At 40.9% G+C, this 19,123-nt stretch overlaps 1 protein-coding gene across 2 annotated transcripts in view; it reads left to right on the top strand.

Moving 5' to 3' along the window:
- Positions 1-205: 205 nt before the first annotated feature.
- slc4a5b (solute carrier family 4 member 5b) overlaps positions 206-19,123 on the top strand; it is a 51,883-nt gene continuing 32,965 nt past the window's right edge. For both annotated transcript variants that reach the window (XM_050053765.1, XM_050053764.1), the window contains exons 1-8: positions 206-293; positions 3,869-3,933; positions 6,078-6,296; positions 13,300-13,429; positions 13,722-13,882; positions 15,538-15,693; positions 15,880-15,975; positions 17,670-17,725. In XM_050053765.1, coding sequence (XP_049909722.1) covers positions 3,870-3,933; positions 6,078-6,296; positions 13,300-13,429; positions 13,722-13,882; positions 15,538-15,693; positions 15,880-15,975; positions 17,670-17,725 — 882 coding nt within the window. In that variant the 5' untranslated portion in view covers positions 206-293; position 3,869. The remainder of the gene's footprint in view (positions 294-3,868; positions 3,934-6,077; positions 6,297-13,299; positions 13,430-13,721; positions 13,883-15,537; positions 15,694-15,879; positions 15,976-17,669; positions 17,726-19,123) is intronic.

Raw genomic sequence — 19,123 nt, 5'->3', positions numbered from 1 at the left:
CACTGTTACCACACACACACACACACACACACACACACACACACACAACCCCCCCAACACACTCACAAAGTGTCACTCCAGCGTCATCCGGTGCCCAATACTCAGATTGTCCATACAGTCACTGAGAGCAGTTTGTTGGTGTTTAGTTGCAGCATTTTGCTTTATAGACTACAAACAGAACATTGTTGAAATCTGTAGTTTTATGCTTTGTTTGGGTACTTTACTTTGACATTACAAAAATACTAAAATAACTTCTTAGATTGGGTTTGTCACTGCTTCGTCTTTCACATCAGGTAAGGCATTTATTACACTGTCTATTAGGATGCAAATTTGACGTGGCCTCTGTTTTATAATTGTTTTGTTATTGATTGGGAGCTGCCTGATGAAATTGCCTGTCAAGTGTAATCAGGTTGACTGATGTATGCGAATGTATTAGCATTTTGCTCATTTGAACTACTGAATCTGACTGAATATGACATAAGAATGACTAGAGACTGGAGGACAGTTTAGCTTAGGCATAATCATGTAATAGAAAGATGGATTGGAGAGCATGTTTGTCCTCTTTGACTTCATTATAGCTTTCATCTGTGCAGGTCATTGAGTTTAGTTATATTTATTTTGTCTTAGAAAGATAGAAAATCTGTTTTTGGTCTGAGATAATTTCACTTAAGGGCACTCTCAGTATCTTCTGATTCAATAAAACTCTTTGATAGATAGATTGTATGGGTGACAGATTAAGTTTATTTAAGTTTATGATGTTGTGTAGTTTCTCTAAATGGCTTGCGAGATGTCTTTGATATTTGTTTGTGTATCTTGTTTTTATTATTGATATTTTTTAAATAGAGTCAAAGTCATTTGATTAGGAAAGACTAAGATTTGGCTGTTTGATGAGTTTAAATGTTGCATCAAGTGTTTATTTTCTGATTGAAAAGACATATGAATAGATAATACATGATCTAATAATTGTGTGATAGTTGGCTCTAAGTAGCTGGTCATCACCAGCTGCGAACAGTGTGTGCATCTGTTAATATTTTATCGACAAGAGGTTGCTGGCCTTTTTCCAAGGCGAATTCCCAAGCCAAGGGCCGGACTGAGAGTGATTGCTAGTGACTGCCTGTTGCCTGGGCACGTCACCACAGGGCATGGTTGTGCTCAGTCCGAGAGAACGATGCAGGGTCAGTGCACACTCGTTGGAGTTTGCCCAGTAATTTAAGACACTTCACTCCATGAAACCGTGTGTTCATGGAGAGGACGACATGGGACGGCTCGTGCCCATGCAGAGGTTTGGGTGGCTTCTTGGACCAGAGGACAGTGGGAGAAACAATCAACCAAATGTGAACCAGCTGCAGTATTTTAATGCTAGACTAATGGATTGAGTGTAATTGGATAAAAGCGCTTTCCAAATTATAATGCAATGAATATACAGTATAATTTTTAAGAATAAGTTTGTATCAACCAGGGCCTTACATCGTTGACTGCGTTTCCATGCACCAAGTATTTCAGCCTTTGTCCTTATTCCAAAAACAACAATATTCTTTGCAGATCAGCATGCTCTGATTAAAGTGCCCTAACATGTCGGTTATTACGTCAAAATATAGAAAAGTGGAACGCTTGGAGCCGCTTCTCATTTTGGCTCTTCACGTCAAACTAGAATTGTGTCAAAGTTTTCCATTGGTGGTGGACTTGCTGAACCGTGCGAATGCAGCCTCCTCTTTTATTCCTTCAACCACCTTCTTGAAAAGGTCTGCGTTAACATATTCGAGGATATCCAAAAAAAACTGTGGATATCCAAGTCTTTCTTTTCTCCCTCCGACCAGAAATGTTGGCTCCTCTTTTGAGCATGCATCTCTACCAGGCCTTGCAGACTGTTGGCGAGTGGGTTTATGTTCAACGTATTCATGACAATGTACAGAGCTGACTGTAAACAAACTGTGGTAAAAACCCCAGCTGAGAATCATATTCTCAATGTGCTGTATACATTCCCATATAATACTATTACATGACCCGTATCAAATTCAGAATATTGTCATAATATGAATTATTGTAGAATATTAGTGTGCATGTAAACGTACCTAGTAGTAGGGCTGGGTATTGGTACTTAATACTTTTTATAACCTGGTACCAAGTGGTATAGAAACTCTCCAGTTGAACAATCCCTGCATTTAATACTTGGTGCGCTGGGGATCTGACCCAGGACCGTCCTGACACCCTGCCAGATCAGAAAACTTCTTGTTGCTGCTGTGTCTGGAACTGCCCTGTCCTGGCGAACGCTCAGTTCAGCTTTTGCATGGTTAGCCTGAGCTAAGGCAGCAGCAGGGGTTCACCTCCGACACAGAGCCGTTAAACGTTAAACTTTCCAAATGTTATCAGACCATCACAGTTCTTTTACAATTAAGGTTTATGTGAAAAAGTCTTTTGGGCCACAGAGCATGACGTGACGGACCCGGCAGTTGTAATTACACAATAGTTGACCTAAACACCCGGCGTATTTCCTGGAACCCTGGTGGACTCTCACAAATATTCCTGGGGAGGATCTACCACTCCAGCAGCAGCAGCTAAAGCCCATATAGTCTGTGATGTCATGAAGTCAGAGTTGGCGGTTCAGTGTGCTGAGATGCCTCTGATGCCACTCCATTCACATTATGGGTATCAGATGAAGCACTCTGTTGGGATCTGTATCACTGGTTTACTAGTGTCATAATTTTTTACATAATACCCAGCCCTAATATTTGATATATGGCTGTATATCTTGGATATTTGTATGAAGAGAGGAGCTGAGCTGTCAGCTGATGCTTGACCAACCTTATCTCGAAGGCAGACATTAAATATTTACTCTAAAGCTAAGTGTCACAAAACAAATCGCCATCTGTAAACATAATTTCGAGTGAACAGAGTTGACCATACAGACCCTTTTTTCTGACATCACTAACTAGTTTTAAAATGTTCAGTATAATCGTATCATGCAAGAATGCTTCTCATTACTCCATGTGTGTGCGTGTGGTCGTGCCCACGAGTTTGTGTGCATGACTGCACTCATGTGACTGTCCTTCACAGTCAGTGATCAGGCTTCAGGGACTAGGAAGCAATCAGAAATGACATCTATTGATCAGCCTAGAAAACTCCCCCAAATCAAGGTTTAGGAAGGGAGAGCTACGTCAGGAATGCACTGCAACACTCAGTGATCAGTTCACTGTGTACAAATAACAATTACAAGAATATGTCTGCCTGATATTAAAGTGTGCATAGTCCCTTTTTTGCTTTATGAGTTATGATACATGATTTATTATTTCTTAAGTTAGAATATGAGACTGTTTTTACCAGAGGATTGTAAGCTCAAAGTCCAGCAGCAGTTTGGTGGGAATGCTGGGAATTCCTAGCTGCTTCCTTTGGTTTCCAGCTTGGTTTGGTCTGCAGTCTGGTGCTGAAGGGCTGCTGGGGTTTCCATTGAGTTTTCCTCTTGTCATCCATTGATTCGTTTAGGTTTGCCATGGCACATGTGTCGCCATGTGGCCCAGCAGCTCACCAGGTACAGTTAGAGTCACTGTAAGGCCAGGAGGATTCCCTGACCTTTACAAACAGAGAAAAAAATATACATTAAAGTCTGTTGTTTCATTGTTTATCTCAGGTTTTTAATGATGGATAGGGTTCTCATGGATCCTTAAAAAAATGGGAATTCTGTGAATCCCTTTTCTCTGACATTGCATTGTAAAATCTCAAAATAATTGGTAACATCTATTTAAAAAAGAAAAATCTGAAATGCCTCATGCATTAACACCAGGCAGATCAGGGTAGTAGGTGTTAAATAGGTCTTACATTTCATTCCAGTGTCATTCAAAAAGTCTTAACTCCTTGTCTCTGCATGTTTCAGGATGGATCATCATGACTGGCAGCGAGGGAGGAGTAGAGGTCACAGGCGCTACGATGATGATGATGGTGAGAAAACCATTACCCTGCAAGAAAGTAAAGTGTTAACTGTGTAGAGACTGGTTTGTTTTACAGGAATGTGATTAGCTGTTGTTTGGGTTTGTATTATTATAGAGTTAGTAGTTAACATGGCAGCAAACAGTTGCTGATTCACACATTCACACATTGAGCACACTAGTCATTTGTCATTTTGTATTAACCCTGATGAATGTAAGTCCAATATTCACTCTATTGTAGCCCTAGTTTGGTTCGTACAAACTCCTCAAACATATCTGTCTCTTAATCTGCTCGATGTTTCACTATTCTCAAAGTCAACTTCTGGTCTGTTGCTGCTACACAACTATGGCGTGGGGGAACGATCACTTCCAGTACAGTTTGGAGCAGTGCAGCAGTGCATTTGGCCTCAATATTCTTCATCAAAACTGTAACTTTAGGTTGTGAAATTTACCACAAAGAATGGAAAAACGAAGCTCGCTCAAGATTTTGCAGTGTATAGACCAGAGAATACACGCTGCCTTTTCCCTAAACAAAGACGGTGGCGATCTTGTGACGTCATGTTGACTTAAAGGAAATGGCCACTTTAGAATGCAAATACAGACAGTACTTACTCACCCTCATGCCGACAAGAAGTCTAGTGTAGTTTTTTAATCCACAAAATCGTTCGGGGTATTGGAAGATAACTGCTATGGGTGTGCTGTGCTTACATGGCAACTCGCCCAAGACTAGCAGATGGCTAGTGGTGTGCTAGTTCTCAAGTCTCGCGCGAGTTGCCATGTAAACACAGCACTCTGCAGAGCAGGCTAACTGACCACGGTGAGAAATTATGCTATAAAAGTGGAGTAAATTACGTCTTTTCAAGTCAATTTTGCTTGGATTATGACGGACAAGCTGTTCTGACGTTTTTGAAATGCATTAGCGGAGTTATATTACATTTTCAAAATGTGGGTTCCGTGCATTTCAAGTGTATGGAAAAAATCCGGCTAGCTGTTATCCTTTGATACCCCGAATGAGTTTTGTGGATTAAAAAACTACACTGGACTTCTTGTCTGCATGAGGGTGAGTAAGTACTGTCTGTATTTTCATTCTGAAGTGGCCATTTCCTTTAACCAGATAGTCTCTAACTGTGTCTGTATACTCTTTGTTGCTGAACAGGTAACATACAATGGGTTTACCAGAACTTTTTTTTGCCTCCATGCTGGTGATAGTTGTGGCCAGAGGCATTATGCTGTCTGTCCGGCCCATTCTTGTGAATGTGATATCTCAAGAATGCCTTGAGGGAATTTCCTCAAATATGGTACATATGTCCACTTTTTTAGCCATGACTCAAGTATTTATTTGCAAGTAATGACAGAAATGTCTGACAGGATAAAACGATGAAGCAGTGTCATTATATATACCTAAAAGGTCAAAGGTCAACTTAGCTGTGACATCATAACGTTATGCAAAAACATTTTTCTGGCCATTACTCAACGTCACATCTCAGGAACAGACGGGGAGACATTTGGTCAGATACTGAATTGGTGACACTAATCTTCAAACTGTGGGGATGAAGATGTGTGTGAAGCGTCCATGTTTTCACAGACATGGATTTGGACTGTAACTGCAACTTGACAGGTTCGCATAGGTTCACAACTGCAAATTGGTGACTCTAGTTTTTGTGTTTTAACTATAAACAGCTGCCTGCAGCTGCTGCTGGAAACAGCTGGACCAATACAGTGCAGTTGCAGCTGTAAAACCGAAACAATGAGTCGTTTAGGAGTGATTGTAATTTAGAAAAACATGAGGATAAGTGTGAATTGTGTCACTCTATCCATCCTCCCCTTCAAAGAATAGCTTGATTATAGAAAGTTCCCAATTTCTACTTTTTGTACTAAGCTATCTGAAGCTAAGCTAAGTGTGCAGACATCTCATCTGGGCAGTTTTTTTGTTTAATTTATTTCAAATGAGGCAGTTCAAAATGCTTTTATTGGCATAAATATGAGATGGACACTATTGTCAAACATAATACAGCAGTAGACATTCCTATTTATCTGTGTGTCTGTGTGTTTACAGTTCTGTTAACACTTGTTTGCTAATGAGGACTCTGCTTTCACCACACTCCACAAGCTGTTACCGTATTGATCCGGCACTTACATGTTCTCTCTCTCTTTCAGAGGCCCAGCCGGTCTACATCGGTGTTCCAGTTTCCCACAGACGGAAAAGGCGCAGACATCACTCCTATGCCAGTGACGCTGAACGTGAATCCCGACACTGGCACTATGATCACCACTCACACCGTGAACACTCCCATCGGGGATATTACAACGACAGAGAGGAGCACTATGACGATGACGAGGGCAGTGTAGGGCGTCACGAGCACTCCAACCCCTCAGGTTAGACAGTACATGTCTGTATAAGATGTGTGTCCCATAATCTCATTGTCTACATGCTTTGATAAAGTTACTCACTATACTAGATCAACCTTAATAAATAACAGCCCATTAATAAAACTCTGCCCCCTTTGGCAGTGAGAGCAAATACACATACACTGACTCGTACTTGTGACGTATGCCTGCAGATGAGCTCCTTGCAGCTCCCCTGCTCCCAGAAGCGCTCACTTCCTGTGTAAATAAGGGCAGAGGGAAGAAAAGCAATTGACTTCTTCTAAATGGGCAGGTTTTAAAAAGCACTGCACCAGTATTTTACAAATATCAACCTGTCCAAGAACAGTAGCATGAAATCTGTGTCTGTGCTTAGTTCCCTTCTCTTCTTTCAGCGCTCTCCAACGAGAAAATCTACACCAGTGGAGAGCCGCTTGCTTCTTTGCTGCCAGTTGCTTTCTGTTTTTGTCCTCGCGGCTGCTCTGTCACTATGACACCACAAGTCGCCCATGTTTTCTCCTTGTGTGAGGTAGCTGCATAACATTAGGTTGTAAATGTCCTCGCGGAGGACAGCTGAAAGTTAAAATACTTTAACTTTGAATGGCAATACCTACCACTGTCACCGTTACCAGTATTCTCTGCTGGCCTCTCATAAGTTTACCGTCCTGCTCTCCTCCACTAATATGATACCCAGTTTGCGGTCTACTGTCTCCTTGATTCCATGTGATTGCAGCATGAGGTTAATAGCACAGACTGTCCCTGGACATGGCGATTTCAGTCAGTCAACCACTTTTGTCCAGACTGAAATATCTCAACAACAAATAGATGGATTGTCATGAAATCTTGTGCAGATTTTCATGATTCCCAGAAGTTGAATCCTCATGACTTTGGTGATCCTCTGACTTTTCCTCTTGCACCACCATGAAGTTCACATGTGTGTTTTTTAGTAGAATATCACAGCAACTATTAGATAGGTCACCATGAAATATGGCACAGACAGTAATGTATCCCTGTGGGTGAATTTGCCAACTCTAGTCACTGCCGAAACTTAAGTGTAGCACCATCATCAGGTCAAAATCTTAATCTGTCTAATGCTTTAGCAATTACTGTGTTGAAGTACAGCCACAGAGAGCTGCATGGCTGCAAAACCTTAAATAAACCTTGCCCGTCGCTGCTTCAAGGACCAAATATATTTTCACTTCAAATGAAAAAATGAAACGCATGAAACCTATTTGGTTATCTTATAGCACGGCCCAATGAACAGCACACACAGCAGTGAGAGGCATCTGACCAGGCCTGGTCTCTGCTGTCAGGTAGAGAGGCCAAAGGGCTGCCTGCGTTAACACTGTGTGATGAGGTAGAAGTTGTAAGTGCATGCATGTATGTGATGGATATTTTGCAGCGTGGTCTCTGCTCCTGAGGGGCCATGAAGTCTGAAGCCTGTAAGCTGATTAGAGCTGAGAAACTCCAAGCTGTGTGTGCACGTATGGGTGTTATTTGGGGTGACTGTGAGTGTTTTGTGCGTGGTTGGTATGCTTTGTATTTCCAGTCAGGATTCATACCAAGTGTGCACACCAAGCACAAGACCTGAGGTGGATAGTTCGAGGCTCTGATGCAGGAATGTTGGGGTCATCAGAGCAAGAAAGTAGAAGTTATGTTGGTGATGATGTCCTTTGCTTTTTCTTGCATGTGTGTGTTTGAGTATGAGAGTGCATGGACTTCTGGGAGGAGAGTGCTAGAGGGCCCTGTGGTGCGTGTCAACCCTCTTAAAGCCTCTGGCTCTTTGCTGCTTTGGAGATTTCAGTGGATTTCTGCCACAGCTTAGAAAAGACCTTTTTCCGACTGGTTGAGGTGCAGGTCGGACCACGTAGACCGGCCAGACACCAAATCACACATGGCTTATTAGAATAACAACTGGCTGTGGAATAAAACTCAGGAGGAGTCGGCGTGGAAGCAGCAAAGTGGGGAAAGGAGCAGAAAGGACATATGTGAGAAGGAATGAGAGTGTGTCACTTCTCTCTACTCATGGTGGAGAGCTAAGGACTCTCAGCCTCAACAAGAGGACGCCTCTCTTTTTCTCCATCCAAAGCAAACCTGAGGATCTCTCTCCAGTTACGTTTGGGTTTTACTGTCTCCGTCAATGGATCCAGTGAACATGCAGGACTCCGGTTTGTCTTTACCCTCGGTCATGGCCTCCCGCTGGACCCTACCTGGCTCCCAGATAGGTAAAGATGGCATAAGGGAAGAGGAGAGAAGCCTGGAGAGTAGATAAGTGCTGCATTTTAGAGAAGTTGGTGAAATGTTCACTGACTACATGCAGAGTTGTTTTAATTGCAGTATCATTGTATTTGCTTTATTTTTTATCTAAGCAAAATAGGAAAATTTAAGCAGTTTATTAATGAGTAGAGAATGTAACCTTCACTTTCTCTTATCTAAAAATCTAATAAAAATAAATAAATAAACATTAAATGCTGAGGATCGTCTGTGCTAATACATAATTAATCTAGTCCATGCATTTATTTATGGCTGTGGCACCCATGAGACAGTTTTAAAAGAACTTCAGTGTCACTCTGTAGTCCCTGATGTGATAAAAAAATCTATTGAGCCACAGTTTTAAAAGCACACATGATTAAAAAGTCAGTTTTTTAAAGCAGCTTTAATTGATTTTTTTAGTCGCTTGGGGACAGTGGGACAAACTGAAATCTCTCCATTTACATAACATCACCACGTAAAGTTACATGTCAGCAAACAAGCGTTAACGGTGTGTTGTGTGTACCATCCAAACCCATCAGTCTGCACCTCAAACAGTTGTCACCAGGTCAACTGTAAACACGCGTCACACTGATCACCAATGCATTGATTATATAGACCCTGATTATATTTATTCAGCAGCCATAAACACAGTCAGAGCTGGAAATGGAGTTGATAAGAGCAAAGTATTCAGTTTCGATTTTAAATTGCTTTCGACAGCCCTCCCCATTACCCGATAACTAACACAAAATGACTTGAAATACAAGAGGCGCCAGGGCTCAACGTTAATGCTCACCTATGGCAAGTAACTATGTTCGGGCAACTGTAATGCAGATTGATAAAGTGAAAAATAAATTTGATGTATGTAACTTTATCTGAAAATAGGCTGCGTACCGTATCGCTGAAGTGGAGCTTTTCCAGCTGTCTCACCACTGAGCGTTTTAAAGGGGACAGATGAGAAGAACGTGACATACTGGACACTATTGAAGTTAAATCTGTGGTTGACAATGTCATACATGACATAGTGTAAGACTACATGCTAGAGAGACTTTGTTTTTTAGCCCATGCTAACTGTCGTGCTGTTTCAACAAAGGCTCCGATGCGATCGTATGTCTTTCAAAAGCTTCGTAATCCAGCTTTGAACTGCGATGTCTTTTTGGAGACTTAATACATCCGTAAACATCTATCCAGCACTGAATGTCTTTTGTGATTATTGATCCATTTTTCCATGTTGAAAACAGTTATTGTCGTAGTTAGCTGTCCCCACTAGCCGTCCATGATACCTTTGTCGAACCATTAAGACGATAAGAGACAGTTTTTCAGATTTGTCGACCAATCACAGGCTGTGTTTCTGACTTTGTCCGTCTGTGGCTGTCGGGAGAGTCCCGGGCGAGTGTCTGAGGTGTGCTGGGTTTAAGTAATTCCCTCTCAGAAGTTGCATTATGGCAATTCTAAGATAAACATAGTACATCATGGGGTGGCTGTACCTCAGGAGGTAGAGCAGGTTGTCCACTAATCAGAAGATCAGCGGTTCGATCCCCGGCTCGTCAAGTCTGCATGTCGAAGTATCCATTGCTCCCGATGGCTGTTCCATTGGTGTGTCAGTGTGTTAAAAGGTAGCAGGTAGCCTCAACCACCAGTGTGTGAATGTGTGAATGTGACTCGTAGTGTAAAAAGTGCTTTGAGTGGTCAGATGACAAGAAAGGTGCTGTATAAGTGCAGTCCATTTACCATTTACCGTCATGATCTCCCACTGTAGTAGGACAAAGTATACTCGACACATATAAAGTACACAAACTACGGACATAAACAGAGCTCTTAATGTGACCTGACCTAATGTGACGGAGCTCACATAGTAATGGAAAGTGTTGGGCACATTGTGGAACATTGTATTGTTTTATAATTACGCACCACGCTGTAGTTAACAAAGATTACATAATTGTCCCCTGTATGTGGAAGTATCGATTGAGGGTGTTTAGTCACCGTCACACAAAGCTTGTGACACTAAACAGTTAAAACTGGATTCAGATCAATGACTTCGTGTGTTCATCTGCTTTGGATTTTTTTTTAACTTCTGAATCAAAATGAAGAACAAAGTAAGGAACAGGAAACTGAGAGTCCAGTGACACACACACACGCACACACAGTGGTGGGATGCAAGTGAACAGCGCCTCCAGGCTCGGATGTTAATGGGGATTGATCTGCTCAGAGTAGAATTAGAAAAAGGTGCTGGCTGATCAGATAGTCATTAGAGGAGCTCGTCGAAGAAGAGTAATGGGGATTGTTTAGATTAGACATGGATGTTTCTAATGTCTGGCTGGTTAGAACAATTCTCCAGAGGTCTCCTGTTGGCTCACATGTTCTGTCTAATTTGTAATGTTGTGGGATTAAATACAAGAAAGGGCTTTTTTCACATGTAATTCCCAACTCTCGCTTTTCCAATTTAATAGTCCAGGTTTTTGCCCATATTAAACAAAAAGACAGTATTCATACAAAGCTGTTGTAATGGCTAACAAAAATAACTATTCCACTAATATTCCTGTTTACATGCAGCCGTGCATACTCAGATTACCGTGCCCTAACCTGTCGTTGATCACCACCAAAAACCTGTTGATATCTGAGTCTAACATGGGTACCAAAAGCAGGCAGGCAGCGCTCCGCTGAAAATCGGCACACTTCATGGTGCTTCTGCATCCAGTGTGAATCCAGTGTGTTTCTCCCTCCGACTACAAATGTGGGCTTTACTTTTGGGCAAGTATCTCTACCATAGCCTTGCAATCTGTGGGCAAGTGTGTTTGTGTACAACATATTCATGACAACACATTGAGGTGGCAGTAACTAGGCAAGAGGCTGTGTGTAGCAAACTGTGGTTAAACTTCAAATTACACTGGCATATCTCACATGTCTAAACAGCAATTAAAGAAATACATATTGAAGAAATACATTTTAGATATTCTGTATTTTTTAAGAGCTGACATTTGTTAACTTTAAATTATTTGTAAAACAAAATATATACTGTTATTGGATGTATTAAAACTGATGTGTTGATTAACTTAGTAATTTTTTTAGGTCTTGGTGTGTGTGCTCGTGTTAAATAAAGCTTTTGCAAACTTTTTTTGTAGCATAGCAAGTATGATGTAGTGTACTAGAACCTCTTTCAACCTCTTGTTAAGGACGTCTAGATTGACACACATTAGGTCACAGACCCACATTTGATAAGATTTTGCTTGAGGGACCTCAACCTGAGAACATCTGGGTTGTTAGATATGACTAACACCAGAAATCTGTGGCTGTCAACTACAGTTGAGGAGATAACTGTGGAGGAAGTGAAACCTGTGATCAGAATACTCACTCTTACTCACCTTGGGCTCACTTTTATCAGGAATTAAGTAGTGAAAAAAAACCTTTTCCCCACTTTTCAATGTCAATGAAAGTGAATGATTTAATGTGTTCATCCCTGGCCAATGCTACATTGTTCCACCAAGTTTCATGAAAATCAGAACCGCGTTTTTTCCGTAATTCTTCTGACAGTGAAACAAACAAACAAACCAAACTGAAAACTAACCTCCTTAGCACAGGTTAATCCAAGTCTCATGTATCCGTTCGTATGCGCAGTACTTTCCAAACACATGAATTTTTGCTAGAACGTTACTATTTAAAACACTTCTGCAAAAAACAGTCTTAGGCTTGGATTGGTAATGCACGTCGGCAACTCACCGAAACATGCGCTTGTTGAGGCGCGCTACTCGTAGTGTAGCGCGCCTGTTTTTTAATTCCTCATTCACCATTGAGACATGCAAGAAAAACAAAGGTGTGAATCAGTGATACACAAATGGTCATTTTGTGGGTGAAATTTTCTTTAAAGAGAAAATTTGCTTTGCTTTTTCTTTGTTTTTTTGTATATTTTGATGGGAGGAGTGATATGTGCATACATGTATTGATGTATCTGATTATGTGTAGGCACGTGTATACATACACAGTATTTGTGTACATGTGGTACATTTATTAGTGATAATCCTGTTACTACTGTTATTATCTGAGTAAGATGGTCCCTTTTTTTGCAGTTATTCATTTCCTCGTCTTACTTATCCCTGTATGATTTTATTTTTAAGTTTTTTTGTTGTTTTTTGTTTGCTGGTTTGTCTTTTACCTTTATTTCCCCCTTCCCTTGTCACTCTTTGTATTAAATGACTTAGGCATCAAAGGTCTCCTAAACCAGCCGGGGTGAGGAGGATTAGACAATAGGTTGATTTGTTCTTCTGGAGTTTCAATAACTGCAAAATTTGTGAAATATATGGACACATATGGATGAGATATGGCTATGTATATATGGTTTATTATTAATACTTTGCAAAGAAACTAAATAAAAATTGGAAAATTTGCCACTTTTTAAATGAATGTCCAATCACTGTTGATGGTAAATGTAGTTGATTAGTATGTGCTGTATTGACCTAAAAAGTTGCAGCTGCAAAGTCTGTGTGCATTTACCAAGTTCACCATCTAAGTTTGGGGTTTTAGCATGCTAACATTTACTAATTAGCACCAGACACAAAGTGAAGGCTGAGAGTAATGTTATTAGTTCTGCAGGTATTTGGTCACAACCCCTTAGAAAAATTAACATGTAAGCTGAAGTTGGAGGTCGAGGAAAAGTCACCAGAGTTGTTATATTTCATCCTGAGGGAACGTGATGCTTTATATATATGTTGCTTCTGACATGGCTCAAATGTGAATTTAATGGAAAACTGACTCTATCTCCATTTTGCAGTCTCCCCTGCAGCAGAGCGTCTGCGCCACATACTGGGGGAGGATGACAGCACCCCGACACCCACAATATTCACTGAGATGGACACACTGCAGCATGAGGGCGGTGAATTAGAGTGGAAAGAGTCTGCAAGGTACACACACGGACATACACACAAACATGCAGGCGTCAGAGGGTCAGAGCTTTCATTAGTTTGGGATTTGGGGTCACTTTTGATGGGATTTAGAGGTGGAGAGTTGAGCCATCACAGGGGCTGGGTGACAGAACTTTAACACTACATGTGATTAAAGCTACAGTTTAAATTACATAACAGCATCCTGCTGCTTCTTAAACAAATCAATCATCCTGTCTCTCTTTAACCCGTCAAATAACACCACCTTATTGACTGAATTCCAGAGCCAAACTTTTCCTCCCCGTCTCTGTAGGTGGGTGAAGTTCGAGGAGAAGGTGGAGGAGGGAGGAGAGAGATGGAGCAAGCCTCACGTGTCCACGCTGACACTCCACAGCCTGTTTGAGCTCAGGACCTGTCTGCAGACAGGAAGCATCCTGCTCGACCTGGAGGGCTACTCACTGCCACAGATCGTGGGTGAGTCCGACTTAATTTCTCCTCTGTTGTTTCCCTACATCAGAACCAAACAAATCAATACTGCTAAAAAAAAACCTGCTCATAATGTTCCTAAACATTTTATCGACATGTTTCCATCCAGACAGCAGTTTCCATTACTTTTTATACTCCATGAAAACCAACTTGCAGATACTTTTATGTGGTTGAAATGGTTAAAAACGCTTTAAACTTTCTATATAGCTGTTTGAAAATGTAGGTGCAAGAAGGGAACTCCATGTACTATTAAACAAAATGTTGTTCCAGTTAGTATTCAAGAAATCAATGCACTGTTTGGTACTAATCAGAGCTTATGCAACACACGCAACAATAGCATCAATCACACTGTGTCATCTGTGCCTCTACCAATTACACATTAAGCACTAATTGATTTTTTTTGCTCACTTGTGCACAGCTGAATAACCCGAGAACACAACATGAACAGATTGTCACCAGATTGTTAGCAAACTGTTTCTTATCTACACATCCAACAGTTACAAAGCAACATGATGGTTCATTAGGAGTCTTTGTGTTTGTGTCCAGATGATGAATGTCAGTCCAATAGCTCTGTGTTTGGTCTCCACCATCTCCTGAGGGTGATTGCTGTCTCTTTAGCTGCTGAACGTTCCATTGTGTTCACTAGCTAGTCTCTAACTGCGTCTATCAACTGTTTGCTGCTGAGCAGGAAGTGTACAGTGGATTTACCTGAGCTTTTTCTTCTGCTGTTAATGGAAACTGCAAGGTTGGGTGATAATTAGGGGTGTAACAAAAAACAAGTGAAGTGAAAGTGAAAACATTGATTCATATCATCATCTTTAGGTTACGCCTTTATTTTGAAATTCTGTGTCACTGTGAAACAGCAGCAGGCAGATGGCTGAAAGACAGACGATGAGGATAATGTTCTTCCAGAAAGGTCTCTCTGACACAAAGCCCTAAAGGTTAACTCATCCCATGTGCTGGTTTATGCATGTTAGAGGAGTCAATTTATAGTAAACTTTACTGCACTTATTATTTATGTGTGGCTTTTGTCTTTTATGGCCAAAAGTAAAAAGAAAGGGATGGCAGCTTTTTTGTAACAGATTTTATTATATGGGCATGTAAATATCGTCTCATATCAATCGCAAGCCCCTGAATTGCATCGAATCGAAATCATATTGTGGCAGACTTTGTAATATTGGCAAAAATGGTATCGTTGTCCAAAAATCGATATATTATGGTATCGTGATGAAACTGGAGATTTACATCCCTAGTGATAATTCTCCATGGTTTTATTAATAATACTACTGGCAGCCGGTCCAAGATTCCAAGTATGAAAATACAGATTAATGCAGGTTTAACAAATACAGTATTAAAAAGATTGTATTCTTATTTTGTTTTTCAAGATCTTTCTGGAGCTGTTTCACAACCATCTGCAATTCACCTAATGTTTTACAGCTCTAAAACACCACTTTCATGTGTTCATTGCATTGTGGGATTAGAGTGTGCATCAACGACACATCCACAAGAGTTAGAATAGTCTGCATACCGACCCTTTTGAGTTAGCAAAAAGCAGTACAATGCAGTGACTTAAGTTGAAGTGGTTCAAAAAATCACTTTTACTTTTAATGTTACTTCAACCTGGCTGTAACCTTTTACTCCAGATGAGATTGTGGATCGGCAGATAGCTGACGGTCTCATCCCTCCGGACCTGAAGGAGAAGATCAGCTTTGTGCTGCTCAGGAAGCACCGTCACCAGACCAAGAAACCAATCCACCGCTCTCTGGCAGACATAGGGAAGTCCTCCAACACTGCTTCCAGTAAGTTTGTGCGCCGTTTGTGTTTATCTTCAATCACCAATCAGCAAAAAGTAACTCAACTGTCAATTTCCATACTAATGCCTCCTTTGTTTTCTGTCATGTTGATCACCACCTTTCCTCGTAAAATCACCTCTTCTGCGATCATTGTTTTCACATCTTCTTCTTCTGCTGCTGCTGCTCTGTCAGACCGTAGTCCTCTGAGTCATAGTGCTAGTTCAGCTTCTGGGATCCACCGCTCCACAGAAGACCTACGCTCTAAGTCAAGCAGCCTTAGCCGCCTGCGTGAGTCTAACCACAGAACACCAACACAAACATTAATGCATCACAGGTTCCTTCCTGGTTTTACCTACACACCAGTGGTGGAAAGTACATTTACTCAAGTACTTTATTAAAGGGTAACTTAATTTTCCCATGTTTTTGTGTCTAAGTGACTAATGGGAACAACGATTTTTAAAATTGGTCCAGTATATATATAGAGACGGCCACGAAACAGGCTGCAATGTAACCACTCAGGGTGTGTTTGCAGCGTCAATGTACGTCCACTAAAAGTGTTTGTTTTTGCCACGGACAGGCTCAGATTGTTATTCTAAGTGTCTCACATTATGGAAAGGATCCTTACAGCGATAGACCTTTCTGCATAAGAGTAAGATCCTTTTTGTTTAACCAGAAACAGCCCTGAAATCGCCAGACTCACCAGACTCCATTCAAGCAAACAGTAATTTTATCATCATAAAACACACTTCTTGATCCCCCAGTCTATTAGGTCCTTGACATAATATGTTGTGTCTTCCTGCTCCCAAGAAAGGCCAGCTTCACAGTATAACAGCCGTTTGTTTGAGGCTTCGGAGATGAGCCATGCCCCAAAACAACAAACAAAAGTTTCACCTGCCCCAAATGCTAACCTTCCCTAACGAAACAAAAAGTTCAGTCAGCACCTAACTGTAAAACACAAGAAATAGTTGAGTGTCAAACAAAAATTGCACAATTGGATTCATGAATCTAAAAATAAGGCCTTAATTGGGATTAAAATGTCTTAAATCAACCCTTCAAACGTCTTAAAAATGCTCAAACAAAGGAATTAGGATTTTATAAATCTTTTTTTCTTGACGTTGCAACGTAAAATCTCAAATAAGTGGTAATTACACTGCATCATTACACTGCATTCAAAATCAGCGGAGACAAAACTCACAGATGCTGTCTTGGTTTGTCTTCGCGCTGTTCCAACAATCACCAGCACTGGTTTGAAATAAACCCTGAATTCACCCAGTTAGATGTGGAAATGTGCTGACTCTATGCATGCTATAATTACTGTTTATTTAAAAGCAGGACTTTTGTCATATTGGTACTTTAACTTAAGTAAATGATCTGAGTATTTGTTCCACCACTGGCACACATTCAGTATTTGCAGCTATTCTCCCACTTCCTTAACTGCTTTATGTTTTTTTAATAAACTAATATAACTGATTCCAGCTAACTCTTTGCTGCTGCATGATTTCACCCCCTGAGATTGGCTTTGTGTGTATATACTCACCATGAATACGTTGTGTTGGAAATATAGTGTGTTTACTTTAGAGATTTTGGTCCTATTGTGTGCACCTTTGCTAATTTACTCTGTGAATCTATGTGGGTGAAGGGGATTATGAAAGGCTCTGTGTGGTATGTTCTTGTTCTCTCTTTGTTCGATTTCATTTGTTCCCAAATCTGCTTTGAGGAGGGTAAAAAAAGGAAATGGGTCATTAAAATATAATCCCTCACAGAAACTACTGGTCATGGCGAAGCTCTGGCACACATTAGGGACATAGCTGAATGCCCTCTCTGTTGCTCTTATAACCCCTTAATTGGATGAAATTTGCATCTTTACTCAGCCGTTACTGAATAAACTCCACTGAGACACAACTTTCTTTCTTGTTTAAACCTAGGATGGCACATTGTGTGTGTGTTCAAATGTCAAATATAAGTGTGTGCTCCATTTGCAGATCACGCCCAGAGCCGAAGCATGAATGATATTTCAGACACACCAAGCACAGACCAGGTAACGTATCTTTGATATTTAATGTGTGTGTGCGCTTGTGCCTTTCTGGCTTCAGCACAGAAACAGCTCATCATTGTAGTTTTTATCAAACAAACAGGAAATAGTGCATTTGTCTGGGACTATTTTCAGCGGTGGATTAATCCACATTTGGTGCTCTAGGGAGTATTTGTGGCAGCAGGACGGTGTATGTGGGATTGAGTGAATATAAACTACAGTATGTGTGTTCATGGTAATGAAGGAATGTGTCACCCAGAGCAACAGTGTGGCTCATTAATGTGTTTTTAACAACAATGGAGCTCCATGGCACAGAGGAAGAAGATAATCAGGCATTTATATATTCGCTGTTGGTTTCGGTCTTTTCATAGGTTTTGTTGACACTGAAAAAAATGCACAATATTACTGGCCTTATTCTTTAAAGGTTCTGTATGTGACACAGCGCGAACTTGAATACAAAAGTATATTTATTTAAATAAAGCAACGTAAATAAACATAATGCAGGTATGGGGTGTGTTAGTCAGTGTGATCAGTAGTGTACATGTGGATGTGTGGAGCATGTGAGGTGTGGTGTTGTGGAGATAACCTAAAAGAAAATAGGAAAGCCCAGGTGCTCGTGATCCGGATAATTAATCAGCTGATGACCTCAGGGAAAAGACAAAACATCATGTCACCAATTACGTCATCACAATAGCATGAACTGAACCAACCAACGCAGCCAAGCAGGGGCCGTCACAGTGACATTCAGAGCATTATTCAGCAGCAAGCCACTTTGCTGTGTAAAGATATGGTGGAGTATTAGTGTCCTGAGCAGAGAGTGAAGTCACACTCTCCTGTGTGCGTTTTGATCTGAGCATCTTTGCTGTTTCATGTTGTAACTGGGCCTGCTGCGCATGCATGTTAGCACATGTGAGTAGGAGTGTGTCATATCATCTTGTTCATGATAATACCGGTGTAATTTTTAATATCATATGAAAATTCATATTGTGATACTCGCCATATTTCGACTTGTTGACATATTGACATCATATTGTTACCCACGGCACAGCAAGCACGGCTGATAGCAAAATTATTACTGGCTCCGAGGTGGTTCCAAAAAGAGGAGCAGCTTCAGTAGTGTGGAATAAACTGTGGCGTCCGAGCAGCTTCAGTAGTGTGGAATAAACTGTGGCGTCCTGAATGTTTTATGAACAGCCTGGGACTTCTCAGACTCTTTTAGTGACTTACCACTCAGAGGGAACTCATTCAGCGGCTCCTCTTTCAGCAGCACAGCATCTCTCCCTCTCCTCTCTCGACAGTGTCGTCAAGTGATTTTGTCATGAACTTTTGGTAATGTAAACCTACGTGTAAAAACTACATTGAACCTTAAATCTCAGCTTGTTTCAATGGTGGAGAATCCTGAAA

This window comes from Epinephelus moara, chromosome 9, assembly GCF_006386435.1.
Source record: "Epinephelus moara isolate mb chromosome 9, YSFRI_EMoa_1.0, whole genome shotgun sequence".
Taxonomy (NCBI): Eukaryota; Metazoa; Chordata; class Actinopteri; order Perciformes; family Serranidae; genus Epinephelus; species Epinephelus moara.
The sequence above is the reverse complement of the archived record's forward strand: the minus strand, read 5'-3'. Positions and strand labels throughout refer to the sequence as shown.